Below are 18,537 nucleotides of genomic sequence, written 5' to 3' on the forward strand. Positions count from 1 at the left end.
TAACAGAAGCAAACGTTATCTTGGGCTGAATTAAGCTGCAAAGATATTTGACAGTGGTACTGACAAGAGGAAATTCACAAAACGCCCGGGATGAAAAAAAAAAAAACGATCTCCTCTTTAGCATCTGATTTGATCGTTTAAAACACTGTGACGTACCTTTCTGCCCTGTACATGGTAACACAGTTGGTCCAAAGGAAAATAAACAAGTCCAGGTGAGGGTTGATCCTCGCGGATAAAAATCTCCGAAGCAAAGGTGTCCGTTATCAACCGTCTGGCTACTACGTGTTATCAGGTCTGAACCTGTGCTGCTCTGTGAATAATATCAGCAGGTGAGAGCGTGTTGGATCATGGTGATATCAGAAGAAGTGATCTGCAAACTCCCCATGTATTAAGTGTCAATATGCGGCCTGAGTGTGAGTGTGTTTTGCTCTGTGGGAGCTCAGTGTCGGTATGCAGGCTCTCTCCTGCGCTCCACATGCTTTTACCTCCTGGCTGGAGGTTGGGTCTGTCTGCGAAAGGTGGAGGAGCGAGGGGAGGGGAGGGGGGAGATCGGGAAACATTCCCCAAGCAGAGGAGGTGGAGGGGGGTCTTGTCTCGAAGGGCCGGAGAAGCCGAAAGGAAAAACAGAGGAGGGGGTTGGAGGTTGAAGCCGATTTAGATTCTAAACGTGGTGTCATCAGTCATGCTGTCTCTGTTGTAGGACTCAGAGATTACTAAATGAATTAATACTCAAGACGGATAGATAAGCTCAGCCTTCAGTTGATTATAGATGTCTAAATATTGTTTCTTGCCCATTCATCTCTCAGAAGGTGCTTTTTGTGTTATTAAATAATCACTTTGTAAATAACAAAAGGGAGGAATTAGCAACATTTCCAGAGTTGTCGCACAAATAAAATTCTGCTCACTTTCATATTTTTAAGGTGAGAGCATACATAAAAAAAGAGAGAGGTATCTCAAAACTTGGAGAAATAAAAGAAATCTGCACACAAAAATTTAGTTTTCTTGTGATCCGATCCTTTAGTTGACATTTAACTGGAGAAATCCATTAGAGTGTGGGGCTGTTTTGAAATGGCAGATCCTCCCCTTTTAGTAAACGTTTGGAAGAACCAGATAGTGGATCCGAACAGGCCTGTGATGGAGCTAACAGCTAAAAGCCCTAAGGATGTGGAGAATGGTGGGGGGAGGTCATCAGTCTGTGTCTGTCTCACATGGTTACCCATTGTGACTGGCTTTTAAAATGATTTAATACATTTTATAGACTAAATAATGTATTATTCAATTAAAAAATGAAAGCGTGATCAGAATAATAATCTATAATTGCAGCTTGATCACTATCAGATCCTCAACAGGATCTTTCTTTAAATCTTCACAGGTCCGACCAAGCCTGGATATCAAGTTTTTTAGGATGAGTAAATGGCTGTGCTCCCCCGCTCACATCACTCACCTGTCCAGGTGTGGCTGTGGCTCAGCCTTTGTCGGCCAAGCCACAGATTCAGACATATCAAGTACTTCAAGAGCACTTGGCTGCCTCCACTTGAACAGCTGCCTGAGGGCTGTGAATCAGGGAGCCCATGGGGGCCAGAGGAAGTTATTCGCTCTCCAGTTGTTATCTCCTGGCTTCCCTGAGCTTTTGCATTCATTTGACCTACAATTATTCCCTACAGCCAGACCCCGGTCTCCCCGCTTGGCTGTAAGAATGCCAGGCGAGTTGGCACCTTTTTATATCTCTATAAGATGATCATGATGACAGCAAAGGTTTAAATTGCACAGTGTGAGGGCTGAGGTATGCAGGGAGCCTGTTACAACATGGACACTTGCTTCGAGTGAGCAAATAAACAGGTTATCAGCGTATCAGCATTACAGAGTCTGCAGACAGAGAGATGGGATACTTGTGGGATCTGATCTGTACAGAACCAATGTTGCTTTTGCTACTGAGGATCAACAGGAAAACACTAGCGCCCTCTTCTGGCTAGCTCATACAACTCACAAAAATGTCCTTTCAAAGTGTGTGTGTTTCATGTGACCAAAATGTTCTATTTTTATTGTTTCTTGTTGAACAAGCAACCGTCTATCTGTTGTGAATGATCGGAAATAATGTTATGATCAACCATAACTCCAGATTTTTAACCTATTTACTTTTAACACTGTTATGTTAGTAGAGTTGAAGATTCTCTCTTTTTTTTCTCACTCGCCTATGCCAAAGCAATAGGTCTAGTTAACTATCATGCTTATTAGAAATATATATATATTGATCCCTTTGTTTGGACCACAAGATCTGAAAGCATTGGAAAATGTTATGAAAGCCCAAGGGGACATCTCCGATTGTCCTACTGTACGTCACCAAGTCAAAAATACAAAGCGCATTCTATTTATAACGATAAACGCTGTGAGAAGCAGATCCTCACATGGGAGAAGATGGACCCTGCCTATAATTGGCAATTAAAAAACAAACTAAAATGATGTCGATCTTTAAAAACTGTCTACAGGATTAAAAAAGTCTGTAATCCACTCACCCGCTGGCGACATCATCAGTGCGTGCAGCGTTCTTGGTCAGCACGTCTCCATCGCTCATGTACCCAGTGACGTCCACGGCAATGCTGTCCAGGTCCGTGTCCTCCCCGGCTCTGTCCCCGAGCTCCACGCTGTGAATGGCCCCTCCCCTTCCTGCCAGCTGCCGCCTGAGGTTTCCTGGGTAAAGGTAGCGTCCTCCCTGGCTCCCAGCCACCCGGCCGCCACCGTAACTGTTCCCCAAAGAAGGGGCGTCGCCCGCCTGCAGACGAGGGCTTGACTGGCCCAGGCGCCATGAAGACAGAGAGGGACGGGAAGAAGTGATGCTGAGGATGCTCCGACTCCCTGCTCCACTGTTGTTGCTGACGGCGCTGCCCCCTCCGCTGCTGCTGATGTCTGTGGTGACGCTGCCGTCAAAGGTGGTTTCCAAGGTGCTGAGAGGAAACAAATAGAGGCTCAATCTTAGATCTACATGTAAACAAAAGGGAAGCCCCATGACATGTATTTAAGGGGGCATTTTCATTTATTCTGATGAGTTTATTTTCCAACATCCTTAATTTGCAGTTTTAGAAAAAGCCATGACACTGCTAAGAGAATAAACTGAGCCGACTAAAAGGCACACAAAATGTTTCAAGCTGATTTAAGGACATCTATGGATGGCTTTTGACTCCACGGTGTCTCTAAAACAAGATACAGTGGGCAAAAAGGATTTAGTCAGCCACCAATTGTGCAAGTTCTCCCACTTAAAAAGATGATAGGCCTGTCATTTTCATCCTAGGTATACTTCAACTATGAGAGACAAAATGAGAAAGAAAAAAAATCCAGAAAATCACATTGTCTGATTTTTAAATAATTTATTTGCAAATTATGGTGGAAAATAAGTATTTGGTCAATAACAAAAGTTCATCTCAATACTTTGTTATATACCCTTTGTTGGCAATGAAAGAGGCCAAACGTTTTCTGTAAGTCTTCACAAGGTTTTCACACACTGTTGCTGGCATTTTGGCCCATTCCTCCATGCAGATCTCCTCTAGAGCAGTGATGTTTTGGGGCTATCGCTGGGCAACACAGACTTTCAACTCCCTCCAAAGATTTTCTATGGGGTTGAGATCTGGAGACTGGCTAGGCCACTCCAGGACCTTGAAATGCTTCTTACGAAGCTACTCCTTCATTGCCCGGGCGGTGTGTTTGGGATCATTGTCATGCTGAAAGACCCAGCCACGTTTCATCTTCAATGCCCTTGCTGATGGAAGGAGGTTGTCACTCAAAATCTCACGAAACATGGCCCCATTCATTCTTTCCTTTACACGGATCAGTCGTCCTGGTCCCTTTGCAGAAAAACAGCCCCAAAGCATGATGTTTCCCCCCCCATGTTTCACAGTAGGTATGGTGTTCTTTGGATGCAACTCAGCATTCTTTCTCCTCCAAACACGTCTAGTTGAGTTTTTATGAAGAAGTTCTATTTTGGTTTCATCTGACCATATGACATTCTCCCAATCCTCTTCTGGATCATCTAAATGCTCTCTAGCAAACTTCAGACGGGCCTGGACATGTACTGGCTTAAGCAGGGGGACACGTCTGGCACTGCAGGATTTGAGTCCCTGGCGGCGTAGTGTGTTACTGATGGTAGCATTTGTTACTTTGGTCCCAGCTCTCTGCAGGTCATTGACTAGGTCCCCCCGTGTGGTTCTGGGATTTTTGCTCACCGTTCTTGTGATCATTTTGACACCACAGGGTGAGATCTTGCGTGGAGCCCCAGATCGAGGGAGATTATCAGTGGTGTTGTATGTCTTCCATTTTCTAATAATTGCTCCCACAGTTGATTTCTTCACACCAAGCTGCTTACTATTGCAGATTCAGTCTTCCCAGCCTGGTGCAGGTCTACAATTTTGTTTCTGGTGTCCTTTGACAGCTCTTTGGTCTTGGCCATAGTGGAGTTTGCAGTGTGACTGTTTGAGGTTGTGGACAGGTGTCTTTTATACTGATAACGAGTTCAAACAGGTGACATTAATACAGTTAACAAGTGGAGGACAGAGGATGCTCTTAAAGAAGAAGTTACAGGTCTGTGAGAGCCAGAAATCTTGTTTGTTTGTCGGTGACCAAATACTTATTTTCCACCATAATTTGCAAATCAATTATTTAAAAATCAGACAATGTGATTTTCTGGATTTTTTTTTCTCATTCTGTCTCTCATAGTTGAGGTATACCTAGGATGAAAATTACAGGCCTCTCATCTTTTTAAGTGGGAGAACTTGCACAATTGGTGGCTGACTAAATACTTTTTTCCCCCACTGTATATCTTGGTTAAAGGCCTATTTGTCCACCCAATTACACATTCATCTCTTAAAAGATAGACAAACAGTTAAACTAGTAGTGGCAAGCTGAAGAATAATCCTAGGTAGATAGATGAATAGAATGTGAGAGGGTTAAGTAAAGATAAGAGCTCCTTTGATAGCGTCTAAAACAGGAAATCAGGGCATTACATCGGAGCCTAAACTAAATGGAGATAGCTGGGTCAGCAGTGAGACGCCAGGCCAGAGCAGAGGTCAGAAGTCAGTGGGAGGGAACGTGATTAGAGCTAAACCTGAATCAAAGGCGACCTGAAAGACATTCCCTGCAATCAAAGCGCAACATCCCTCAAAAGGAGGATGAGACAGCAACAAAAAAGAAAGGCTGAGGTAATACCTGTAAACCTAGACAGACACAGTCTGCTGACCGCGAGGCAGTTCTCTCTGACTCAAATCCCCGGCAGTTATCCTGAGTTGCCCCGCTTACCACTCAGCCGTGGCAGCCGTTGTAAGGCGCTACACTTTGATGATCCCCAAACAGAGGAGTTTTTGTTTTCCACCACAACACATTTGATATACTTCTCTTTGAGCAGTGCTGAAGTAGCAATGTGAACATAAAATGAATTTAAGACCTAAAAAATACCAAATAATAGCAATTTTATCTTTATTAATGTGCCTTTTTCACATTCTTGACAAACGATCCAGCATAACGATATGGATATTTATGTTACCTTCAATGTTCTGTTTATTCTCTGAGACAGTGGGATGGATGCTTTGAAAATGAAAGTTAAAAATACATCTTTACCTGTGTGAGACCTGAGTTCCTCGTAAACTGGACATGGTCTCCTCCAGGTTTTGCCGCAGGTCGGCGATGTTCTTGACTGTACGCAACCGTCTCGTCTCTGGGTCTTCACCTGAGTAGGGCAAAATAGGAAAAGAGTTTAGGGATATTTACCAGCACAACAAGCCAAACACAGACCCTTCACCGTCAGCGATCACACACCTGAAAGGTCCTCAATGGACAGCTGGCTGCTCTTGGTGAAGGAAACGTCTCCTCCTCTTCCTCCTGAGCCGCTCTCAGTGTCCTCCGTATCCAAGCCGTCTGTTTGCGATCTGGGAAAAACAATAGGTTGACAGATCAGAAGGGGGGCGTCATTGATTCTGAATTATTGTGCCTTTAGTGGGAACATAATATTAGGCAAATTGTCACGAAAGAGGGGTAAACCTGATTAGGAATGTTTCAAGTCTTGTGACCAGAGTCCAAAATGAACGCCTGCTTAGCCCCGAATGCCGGTTGTCTTTGAAGGATAAATCGATACAGTTGCCCCGCTGCACTGGCTGGTGCATTTAGAGACGATGACGTTTGAATGCCTTGGTTATTCCCAGCCTTTGGTCTTTGCCTGATCCCAGACTTTGTCCCTGTCGACTAATGCGCACTCTGAGTGTTAGCCACTCAAAACCAAGGACTGCCTCTTACTCTGCTCCACAATAAAACGCTTGTAAAGTTTTCTAGTTGAGACTTGAAGTTATATTATTGCACTGACATTTTTCCTTGCTAGTATCTATCAATTAAGACAGGGTGATTTATTTGTAGTTTACCAGTCCTTGGCAAGGGAGGGAAAAAGCAATGATTGATTTTACATTTCTTATTTTCCGTCAAACATAATCTTTCTGACAGGCGGAGGTGACATAATCCTGCTGGTAATGGTACCTGACAGGTAAACAGCAACAGAAAAAATACTGAGGATGGGAGTGCTGTTTAAAGGTGGGTCAGTTAGCTACAGGTCAGGATGTACATAGGGAGAAAGGGCAGTGGGGCAGGAAGTGTCATGAAGCTAATGAGCGGCTGTGGGGAGAATCTGTGGAGAACCAGAGGGACCGGCTTCCTTATCACACTGGGACCGGGACCAGAGGTCAGAGGCACACAACATCCACACATATTTGCCAAGATACAAGTGCACACACATGCAGACAATACACTCTGCGTACACACACAGGAACAGACACATATGTGGCATTCCTAGTTAACAGTTCACAGATAGTAAAATTCAGTTTTTGTTATTTAAGATGCTAACAGAGAATAAAATGTCAGATATTTGATGACTTCTCGCACTCAGACTTGTATAATCCTAGATACAGGGTTATACACCACTATTGTGGTTATTTACAAGCTTGGAAAGGCAAGAACAGCTTATCCAGAACTGTTATCAAATATACGACTGAACAAATATACACCAGTAAATATTTGTCAACTTCAAATACTCCCTGAAGAATTCAACCTAACCACTTCTGGAAAATGTGCAGCGTGTAGGATGTGCAACAGTTTATGACTTTATTTTATCAGTGAAGCTTGATCTCACTGCTGTGTCCGGCTATTTATAGTATGTATCGATAAAGTTATACCAAGGGGCACAAACTAAAGGTGAGCAGGGTAAAACATACCTAATATATACCACTGTTACATTTCCCTATATGAGGTTCTACCGTTAGGACCATCTTTGGGGAATATTATGTCTACATATACAAATGCATGGGCTTTATCTAAAGCTAACTTATTGTTGGTTAAGGATAATTCTACAAACGAAAACAGTGTGTAAAATTAAGAGCTAAATGGGGACTAGTTTGAAAGAAATCATGCTATAAAAAGCTAAATCTCAATTTTAAATGTTTTGCAATAAAAACGATATTGTGCGTCTCTAACCATAAAGCATGAAAACGACCACCCATTTAAGGTTTTCCTACAATAAATATTTTATAGTCATAAATACATGTGACAGAACCAGAGATATCATATTAACTTTTCTGTTATTTCTCCTTGTCTGCTAACCTCACATTCCACTACCACAGAATTGGCTAATTGTCCATGTTTCCATACACAACGTTTATCAGATTTTCCACAACAGGCTTAATACAAGTTTTTCACATGCAGTAGCCTTACCCAAAGCATGTAAATAGATATGTAAAATAGGTGGAGTTTCCCTTTAACGTTACTCATCACCCTCTCCTTTGGGTAACTGCTCTAGGATCCTTCAAAAATATATATATTTTAAGGTTAGAGATGCACGAACACTTGTGATTTATCTTATTTTGTACTAAAATCTGTATGGAACCAATGTCAGTGTGCCTTCTCACCTGTACATGAAAGGTGCGACGGTGGCCGTGTTGGGGTGGCTGTGGTGCTGTTGAGTCTGAGGTAGCTGCACGCTGATGGTGTTGCTGGCTGTGCTCTGTGTGGAGCCTCCCCCCGCCCCAGAGGAGGCGCAGGCCTTCCCCTCTGTGGAGGCCAGGCTGGAGGTAGAGCTGGAGTGTCTGCTGTCCCTGTCCAGGGGCCCTCGGTGCATGGCGAGGCCCCCTCCTAACCGCATGCTCCGGGGCCTCTCCCCCGCCTCCTTCACTGAGGAGGCTTTCCCCCCGACTCCCGGGGCTTTGCCTCCTGGCTTTGGTATTCCGCTGTGTGCAGGGGTGGAACTCTCCTTTTTGGACACTTTACCCCCCTTGGGTATGAAGCTGGTGATTTTAGAGGTCCTTTTGTTTGAGCCGTCTGTGTCTGCAGTTACAGGTGCTGCTTCCTCCTTAAGCTCGTCTCCCCTGAGCTCCGTCCTGTCGGGGGCTGAGATGCGTTTCCCCACCTCCTTCCCCTTCTCCTTCCCTTTGTCTTTGTCCTTCTCTGTGCTTTTGACAGAGCTCTTCTTGGCAGTCAGAGCTCTGCTGAAAGTGCGCTGGGCGATGCCCCTCAGGGCCATTTTTGGGCTGCTGGCGGTGGTGGAGACAGTTGTAGCTGCTGATGGAGCTGCTCCGTAGGCCGTCCCGTTGCTGGTCCCGTTCATTCCCGGCCGGATGTTGCCATCGACTTCCTCCAGGGGGTCGGTGTTGGAGCCTGTTTCTGACCTCTCCAACTGCGCCGCTGCGAGCTGCCTGGCTAGGGCAGCGTTCTCCGCCTGGGCCCCTGCTCCATTGGAGGAGGAGGCGGAGGAGGCGGAGGATTTGGAGCTTCCTTTACTGTTGAAAAGCTTTAGCTTCTCCAGCATTGACTTCTGAGCGACAACTTTAGGAGGAGCATCGGCCTTACAGGAGGAGTCCTTGTCCTGTTTGGCAGACTGCATGGCAGACGCGGCGGTGCTGATGGAGGATGAAGAAGTGGAGATGTGCTTGGAGCTCGCCGACTTGCTCCTCCAGGGTTTGCTATTGCTGTTGGGCTGGGGAATGGCCGTGGAGGAGGACGACGACGAGGAAGGTGGGGGAGGAATCTGGGCGGAGGTAGCTGCGGGGATGCTGGTGGAGGAGCTGATGGTCACTGCAGATGACGGAGCATGCTCAGTCATCACCGAAGGCTGTGAGGTCATGCCCTCTGAGGAGTCTGCAGCAGAAAAGAGAGGTTTCATTAACAATGAGATAAGAAGGTAAAGATGGAGAGGAAAATCAAGCCCAGGGTGAGAGAAGGGAAACCAGATGCTGAAACTTCTCTGACCCCACACACAGTGGCCTTATAAGGGCCTGGAGGTGGCCTGCCTGATGCACTAGCACTAACAATGAGAGAAGCCCATCACAAACTGTTTATAAAAACAATGAGGAGCAGACTCAAGTGCTTTAAAGTCTTTCCAAGCAGGCCGAGTGGAGGAGCGGTGCTGCTGCACTTATAAGGCTTGGACTTATATGGAGTGCTCTTGGTCAGCTTCCCTCTGCTTTACAAAGAACCACTGTGTGAAAACATGGACTCAGTCCTGTGTCAAATAGATTCATAAACGGTATAAAAACACAGGCTAACATGGACATGAACAGAAAGCCTTTTTTTGCACGGTACAAATGCTCCTGTAAAACTTTGTTACAATTTTTCACCTAAAAATAAGTTACCTGGATCAATATGTGGCTTGGCAGCATCTCAACTAGCACACTTACCAAGAGCTGAAGAGTGAGAGTAGACCTGGATCCCTGGTGTAAGTCTCTGCTCTTACTGAGACGCGAGAGTGTGCTGAGAGCTGCTGAGGTTGTCAGTGTGTGTGTGTGTGTGTGTGTGTGTGTGTGTGTGTGTGTGTGTGTGTGTGTGTGTGTGTGTGTGTGTGTGTGTGTGTGTGTGTGTGTGTGTTTGTGTGTGTGTGTGTGTGTGTGTGTGTGTGTGTGCACGTGCACAGGGTGGTGCTACCAGCAGCACTGAGTTTAGACCAGTAACATTTGAATATTCAAACACCAATGGCCAGTGAGAGAGACAGACTGTGCAGGGAGCACTGGGAGGAATAAATCATATTTTCCGTTGCAACATACCCCCACACACACACACACACACATACCCCCACACACACAGTCTTTTATGTATTCCAGGTCACTGCTGTGGAGTTTTGCCTAGGCCTAGGTAATCATCTTAGACTTATGGGAGTTTAGGTGTTTAAAACACTGCATAATTGTGTGCTTTATTGACACGAGACAAAACACATTTCCAACTTGTTTCCAATACTGTATGTTTCACCTTGACTATTTATTTTTACATGTATATGGTCCCAGTGATGTTGGTTGAATTAATTTGAATAGTAAAAGTTGATTTGGAAAGGATAACAAAAATGGATAGTGTTACAAATAAAAACAAGACATTTGCTGCTTAACCATATATACAAATACTAAATATGGATCTTTCCCTGTGATTTTTCTGGGGACAGTGCTCATTTGGTTATGAGTAAAGTTTCCTTTAATGTACGCCAGCAACATTAACGACATATTCATATGTTTCCATGTGTTCTCATTAATTCAAAATGTACGCATATTATTAAACACTCATCCTGCTTGTTTACCCATTTTTCATCTGGCTCTCCATTTTATTTCACTTTTACTGCACCTTTCATGTCCTAATTGGAAATAGGCACTCGTTGCGGCCTCTCTTTTTCTCCGCCGGTTTAGCATTTAATGCGAGCAGCCTGAAACAATGCAGCCATTAGGAAGTGATTAGAGCCCAATTAGCCGTGCTAGCAGTTAGCAATTGAAAAAGTGGGTCAGGTTGCTAATAGCTGGCGTCCTATTGGAGGAGGCTGAATGAGCAGGGGAACCTGCTGTGGGACTGGCCCTGCAGGTTTGGGATAAGTGCAGCATTGATATGGGCCAGCAGGATGGTCCATGCTGTTCGTGAATGGGCTCAGCTTGGATTTTCGGGTCAGAAAGGAACAGAGGAAGAAAGGCAGGACATGGAGAGGCCCCTGGACACTGGGGATAGCTGCTCGTTGTCAGGACCGGACCCAGTGACCGGGGCTGGCACGCTCCGGTTGGGTTGGTAAGTGGGAAGGAAAGTAGCCAAACTTCAACGTATGGGGTCAGAAGTCAAACTCTAGAGGTGGACTTGGACACTGTTGCGTCATAAACCCAAGCAAACATTCCAGACAAAGATCAAAACATAAGTCTGTTTTAAAGAAAAAAATATATACTAACATCAAATTCAAGTGTGGTTACACTTTTCTGCCAAAAGGTGGGGTAGATTTCATTAAGGGAAAAAACTGCATGCATATTTCTTCAAGTACAGCCATGTGCTTCGTCAAGCTAGAAAAAGTTCATTAACATAATAAATACACAGCGTTTTTTAGTGTTGGTGTCTATTTTCTGGTTTGTTATGAATTAAGTGTAGGTCATTATGTTGTATCATGTTATGTTTGGTGAACATAAAATATACAGAGAATTACAATGTATGACCATAAACAGATAGATACAGATCTGGTACAAAAATCTCTAGTAAAAATATACTGATCACAAATTCTCAACAAAACGGCTGCGTTTCAAGAAACCATCTTTTAATTATCTGCACAAAATACACTTGAGGAAACACTTTTCCCTTAAAAATAAACACAGAAGAGTCTGAATATGCCCACAGAATGGGTGACTGACCTAATGACCCACCCAGTGCAGCCTTGGGCGAGCCCCTGGAATTGAACCGCACATTGCCCCTCATTCAGAGCGCTGGGTGAGCGATGTGCTTGAGGAAACATGTTGAAAGAATTTCAGTGTTTACGACTCAACCTGCTCAATTATAGCAGTCATTAGAGAATAAAATCAAGAGCAGAAAATGACAGCAGTGGAGTGCCAAAAGGAAAAAGGACAACAGACCACCACTGCATTTCCTGTCTGCCATTAAAAAACCTGTCTCACTCTCTTGGAGCCTACTGATACTATCAAGGCATTTTAGGAAATTAGTGGAAGTGCACCCAAGGCTCTTTTCATGGATGACCACACTCACGTGTCTGTGCATGCGCTCTTTGTGTTAATGCCTGTCTTCAGCCAAGGAAAACCATGTAATTCCACACAAGTGTCAACAATCCTTTGAGTGTGTGTGTGTGTGTGTGTGTGTGTGTGTGTGTGTGTGTGTGTGTGTGTGTGTGTGTGTGTGTGTGTGTGTGTGTGTGTGTGTGTTTACATGTCCGTGCATGCATGTAAAGTTTAAGAGAGAAGGGGATGTTTGTTCTGCTCTGCTCTGCGACTTCAAACGATTTCACCAGCAGGACTGGTGACCACAGCAGATACACTGCAGTGTGACCAATCGCGCACATTGAGTTTAGCAGTAAATGCATGCAATGCAGAAGTAGCGTCCGCTGACACTGTTTAGACATCACAAGCCCTCAAACCCATCTCAAGGGCACACTGGCCACAGGACTTCTAAGTCAGTTAGCGACAAGATTGCTGACCTGAGAGTGCCCTTGTTTTGAAGTTACGGTTCACAGAAGATTTAAAGGTGAAAGCAATGTAAGAACACCATTTGATTGGCTTTGTTTCATTTCATCATATCTACATGGACAATTCGTTTTGGAATCTTCAAATGATATCGGAATACCGACTAATATCCGACTGGAACACAGTTTGAGGCTGCAGGTATTTGCTTACTCATCACGTTCTGATTTCAGAAGCCTGCGCTCTCTCGCTCTCTCTCCCTCCTCAGTCATTGTGCTCCAAAAAGTGAGAGGGACAGCCGGTCTTTTGTGTGGCCACTGAAACTTTTTAAAGTTTCTCCACATGAATACACTCAAACAGTGACGCTACAGCTCATCAGAAGCCTATTCATTCAGCCAGGGCACCGGCCATACACACACAGAAATACATCAGAGGCATGCACAACACACAAACACAGAACCACAGGTGCCCTGCTCTCTCGGCCTCTCTGCTCTGTGTCACTCGGTGAACACCCAGAAGCTGTCACCTTGTGTTAGCACAGCACTGCAGAGGAGACTCAGGTCCTCTGCCTCACTGTACAGCCGTGCAGCAACCATTCTGGTATCAGAGCCATTGACACAGACCTGGTTTCACAATAGAAGCTGCAGGTGCCTCTAACCATCTAAACCTGCAGCAACAGTGTGTACAACAAGCATGGACACTAGATGTGTAGCACCAAGGTACAAACATGCACTTTTGAGGCAGAAACCACGTTTTAATGACCTCTTGAAGAAAAAAGTTTGACACCAATAGAGCAAGACACAAGCTAGTTAGTTTACCAATAATCCCTAAACCCCTTTACTCTTATAAATTAAGTTACTCACATAAAGGTTCAGGACAACTGACTTGACATCTTAAAGCAACAGAACCTCTCTGTAGCATCACAATGCACATCTTTTTTAGAACTACAACAACAAACCAGTGAAAGTGACAACATCTGCTACCATACTTTCAAAGTTTCAATGCAAACCCAAAGTTCTACATCTGAAACTGTATATTGTAGTCCTAGCTCTAAGCGATCCACAGAGCAAGCTGACAAACCTCATAGGTGCTGCAGACGTCCAGGAGGAAGAAGGAAAGAAGGAGAGGACAGGAGGAGATGGACAGGAGAGGAGGGAAGAGTTCCAAACCATGGCCAGCCATCCAGAGAGTGCAGGAGGGAGAGGAGGAGGAGGAGGAGGAGGAGGAGGAGGAGGGTATGGCAGGGGGAGGGGCTTGGCAGTATGTCAACAACATGGCCAAAGAGGGGGGTCGACAATTGGATTCTCATAGTCCTGCTGCCAATGGCCTGCTGATCCCAAAACATATACACAAACACTTTCTGCAAGCCAGAATGGCTCTTATTCTTTTTTTTTAACTGTGTACTTTAGATCTGATTTCTAGATGAACTTTGATCCATTTTGGGGGAACCTTGCTGACCACATGGTGATAAGCTCAACTGATACCTCCAACACTAATCCCACTGCAAACACTTCCTTCTCTTCTAAAGAGCACTTATTTGGGGGAAATTCACCGAATCAATTTAAAGCCTGGACTTTGAGCTCTCCCCTCTTATGTCTGTGCTTTACATTTGAAACTACAGCCATTTAAATTAGTTTAGCACAAAGTCATCACAAGGTGACCAACTTGCAACTACTTGCTGACCGAGCCAAGAAATAGTCCGCCACATAAGCTTCTTTTAAAATCACCTGTAAACTTTGTTTTTTGCAAGGAATAAGCAGAAAATATATAACTTGTTTCCAGTTGATATGCTAGGTTTAGTGGCTAGCACACAGAGATGAGAGTCTAATTTCCCAACTTAAATTGGTCCGGAAAGAATACTTCTCAAAATGTCGTACTGTTCCTTTAACCCTACCACTGTCCCACTTAGCAAAACAAATAAATAAACAGTCCAAAACACGACACTCTGCAATGGAAACCTCACATCAGAGTAAGTGCTTCCCAGCGCTACTGATAGTGTTGGTCCCAGTTAATTTTTCACTTTAAACACTGACAACAGATTTTCTCTCCAATACACACGGGCATGCACACTGACACAAACACAGTTGTCTCTCTCGCTCTCTGGGCGGTCAGAATTCCCTGTCTAATGCAGGGTAATGAGTTTAGACTGCGAACACTAACAGTCTATATAAAGCCTTGGCCCGCTGAGTTGTGACGGAAGCTGTTTCAACACAGCTCTCACTAAATATACTGGCAAACACACTCGCAAGTTTGTTTGCTGGAGAACTCAAACAGTGAGCAGCACAAGCTGAACTGGGTCAGGGGAGGTGGGATTAAACATGTGAGAATACATTTCTGTCTACAAATGAAAATAAAACTTTCATGGCTGATTCATCACCGTGAAAAACGAACAACTGGTTCAGTTATTAAAGTCAAAAGTGCAAGTCTCCTGGGTGGTGTAGAAGAATACCAAACAGAAAGCAAAACACAACCTTTCTCAGGATCAAAGTTCAAGAAGGAACAATACTGCTAGATTGTTTGACTGAAACAAATAGGCAGAGGGCAGTGCCTATCCAAAAAAGTAAATAGAAGACAATAGAAAGAAACATTAATTGATCCACCCGAGTAAAGCACAAAGAATACAATGAAACCGTGAAGAATCTTTTACATTGTTCATTGTTTGTTTATCTTCAGAGAGAAAGAGAATGTTCACCTGACCTTACTTACTGTAAAGAACAGTCCTGAGGCTGCAGTCAGAGAGTGCGTTTACTTCAATATCCAACAACTGAATGTTTGTTATAGAAAGTGAGGATAAACAATCTCTCCTACATCATGATTTTCTGCTCATGTACAGGTTGTTGATTTCCCTTGAAAAGAGACAGTTGTTTCAGAGCAGCACTACATGCTGGGGGCTACTCATAATTATCTGGCATGGTCTCTAATACTTTTTCTGGGTCTCCAAGCAACAGAGTAAACTTGCAATTTCACCTACGATAACAAAAAGTCCCCAGAGGATTACATCCATAATTCACCATAAATGTTTCCTAAACACTGCAAACATAAACATTTTAAGAGCTGCTAAGTTTCAATTCGTAAAGGGCATCTCAGTTAAATTATTAAGTTACTTTAACTCTTCCATACAAAAGTGTGTGTGTGTGTGTGTGTGTGTGTGTGTGTGTGTGTGTGTGTGTGTGTGTGTGTGTGTGTGTGTGTGTGTGTGTGTGTTTGTGCGTGAGGCCTACCTTTGTTCAGGTTGGCTTTGGTCTTGTCGCTGAAGCCCTGGCTGCGTCTGTTCCCAGCAGCACTGGCCGAGCCTCTGGTGGGGATGTCACCGCCAGCAGTGGACACCCGCGCTGAGGGGCCAGGAAGTCTAACGGAGAGAGAGAGAGGGAAGTCGCGGAAATAAAAAGGAAGGAAGAAAGAACATATTCAACATATAAAGCCTTCATCCTACACGCATTGAAGGAACACATTAATGCAGGTTTACAACACATTCTGCTGGAACAAATCCAGCTTTCTAAACTCAAACAGGAGGGATCACTTAGTGAGGGCTGAGAGAACAGGGAGCATGCAGATTTATTACAGCAAGAGCTTTATGTGGCAGGAAAGAGCAGCACTAGGTTGTTTTTTGATGTTACTGTATACTGTAGCTATTTATCACAACATGGACAACACCATGCTAGCATCTACTTTCACATCACATGTTCTAGGCAATCACTGATGAGAAATGGCATAAAGAAAGAAAATAAATTCTTCATTTTAATGAAAAGACATGTTCTGTCTAGTCTAGACCAATGATACACACAACTGATTTAATATGTATGCTCTTTTTAAAAGGATCCCACATAAGGATCACTCTGGCATTGTGATCGATATTGTTTTTTACCTTGTGACCTCAATCGAAGCAAAAGAAAGTTGACTGAATTCACTACAAACTTTTGACGTTCTTTATTGATTTCCGAGGTTAGGAGTTCTCTTGCCCTTTTGTTGGTCTGCAAGGTCGAGTATACTTCTAATCGATGCCTAAACTAACCAATCAGTCATCCTGCTGTTTAGGTTTTTGCTGACTTTCTTCATGCTTTACACTACCCTTAAGATACATCCAGCTCTTCTTCACATATTTTGGATAGGTAATAAGATACACGCAGTTTAATAAATGTAAACTCAGCTATGTTTGCACCTACAGTCATCTAATGGAGAGGGATGAGCTCTCAGCAGTGTGACGTGTGTGTGTGTGTGTGTGTGTGTGTGTGTGTGTGTGTGTGTGTGTGTGTGTGTGTGTGTGTGTGTGTGTGTGTGTGTGTGTGTGTGTGTGTGTGTGTGTGTGTGTGTGTGTGTGTGTGTGTGTGTGTGTGTGTGTGTGTGTGTGTGTGTGTGTGTGTGTGTGTGTGTGTGTGTGTGTGTGTGACGGGCTGACAGAGTGCAGGTCCCAGTGAGGTGTGAGCTCAACAGCCTCGGATCACATGTCCTGCTCCTTTATTTCCCACATGGCTTACACAGGATATACTGGCCATGGATAAGCCTTGGTGACATTTTTGACACCTTGATTTCATATGGTAAGTCGCTCCCGTTTGTCTTCGGTTAGGTCTGTGAGCCGAGCTGTAATCTGACCAGTCCGCGGCACACACACCGCTAATGAATTGCTAATTCACAGGCGGTGATATCATCATCATCATCATCATCATCATCATCATCATCATCATCATCATCATCATCATCATCATCATCATCATCATCCTGGGAATGTGAGGCGTATGCTGATAAGCAGATTACAGCGCTCTCTCTCTCTCTCTCTTTTGTATACATTATAGAAAGTCTAATTTCCGGCATGCCATTCACTTTGGCGGGCCTTTATTCATCTGGTCATTGAGGGATAATAGGTATTACCACATTATTTACTCAACAGCAGCCTAAGATCATTTGGCTTTCAATGATGGCAGGGCAAGTCAGTTTGCTGCCTTCCCCTTTGGACTGGCTGTGTGGAGAAGAAAGATTCTACATCTAAAATGTAAATATAGGATGCAATGCGCCAAAGCTAATACGGCTGTATTCATTCTTAAAAATAAAATACAGGCCAAATAATTTTTGGGGGCAAAACAATTGTTTTTAAAATGCAATTACATTTGAAGAAATATGTTAACTTCTTTATCTGGGCCTTTAAAAAAGAACGAAAGTTTTTTTTTCAAGTGGATATCAACAGCATCTCAACTCTTCCCCTTGTAGTTAAGCCTGATGACCAGAAGGTGGGGCTGTTACATTGCTTTTGGAAGGAGCTGGTGTGGGGCAGGTGCAATGCATACTGATTTGGGATGGGCACAGCATGCAGAAATCCTGAATCCAATTCCAAGGTGCATCATCACATAATACATTATTGCATGCTTAAATAATATTCAAATGTGAACGCACAAGGACTCTAGAGCATCACAGTTAACGCACATGGCAGCTACATTTGAACAACGCATATTATAGATTCACATTCAAGCCACTACTGTGTTAATTATTAATGTCACATTATATGGGGGATGTGCTTTTCGGGGGAACCTGCACACACATATACACACACCATTACTTAAGGGTTATCTAAAGGTCTTTCACAGCCCATTTAGCAGGCTTGCCAAATGAGGCGCGCTGCCAGACAGACAGGGGACAGGGCTGTCCGAAGATGGAGCCTGGAGCTTTAGTTTCTATTTGCTAAACACTAGCACTCATGCATATTTGGTAGTGCTTGTAGTAGAGGTTGCCCTTAATCTCAGACAAAGAAAAACAACATGAAACTCTTTATAGTACAAAAGAACGTCTATCTTTGATTAGGGGCAATCTCTACCTTCCTATTTCAAGGAAGGGGGCGGGACTAGGGGCGTTGTGGAGGAAGGGGAGGAGCACGAAAAACAGAAAGGCAGAAGACGCTGACCTAGAGGTCTTTTTCTGACCAAGGGAAAACTTGAGCAGTTTAGAGCCATCCCTAGAGGAGGAGAAAAGAGAAGAGAGATATGGAAGAGGACAGAGACAGAGAGGTCAGGTTTACAGTTATAAATGACACGAGGCGTGAACAGGAAGATAGAGGTGACATCATGATGGAATAGAACCGCAGAAACAGCAGGAAAAGTGACAGACATAAACACCTTCA

General features: G+C 44.0%; 1 protein-coding gene across 6 annotated transcripts in view; it reads right to left on the reverse strand.

The window, feature by feature from the left end:
- The window catches only part of nav2a (neuron navigator 2a), a 236,575-nt gene that overhangs the window by 47,203 nt on the left and 170,835 nt on the right, over window positions 1-18,537 (reverse strand). For 5 of the 6 annotated variants that reach the window (XM_079666824.1, XM_079666822.1, XM_079666820.1 and 2 more), the window contains 6 exons: window positions 18,322-18,372; window positions 15,653-15,780; window positions 7,929-9,153; window positions 5,800-5,909; window positions 5,602-5,710; window positions 2,514-2,942 (listed from right to left, as the gene is read on the reverse strand). In XM_079666824.1, the coding sequence (XP_079522950.1) occupies window positions 2,514-2,942; window positions 5,602-5,710; window positions 5,800-5,909; window positions 7,929-9,153; window positions 15,653-15,780; window positions 18,322-18,372 (2,052 nt within the window). The remainder of the gene's footprint in view (window positions 1-2,513; window positions 2,943-5,601; window positions 5,711-5,799; window positions 5,910-7,928; window positions 9,154-15,652; window positions 15,781-18,321; window positions 18,373-18,537) is intronic. The other variant, XM_079666825.1, reaches the window with a different exon arrangement.

The sequence above is a fragment of the Notothenia rossii genome, assembly GCF_949606895.1.
Source record: "Notothenia rossii genome assembly, chromosome: 2".
Lineage (NCBI taxonomy): Eukaryota > Metazoa > Chordata > Actinopteri > Perciformes > Nototheniidae > Notothenia > Notothenia rossii.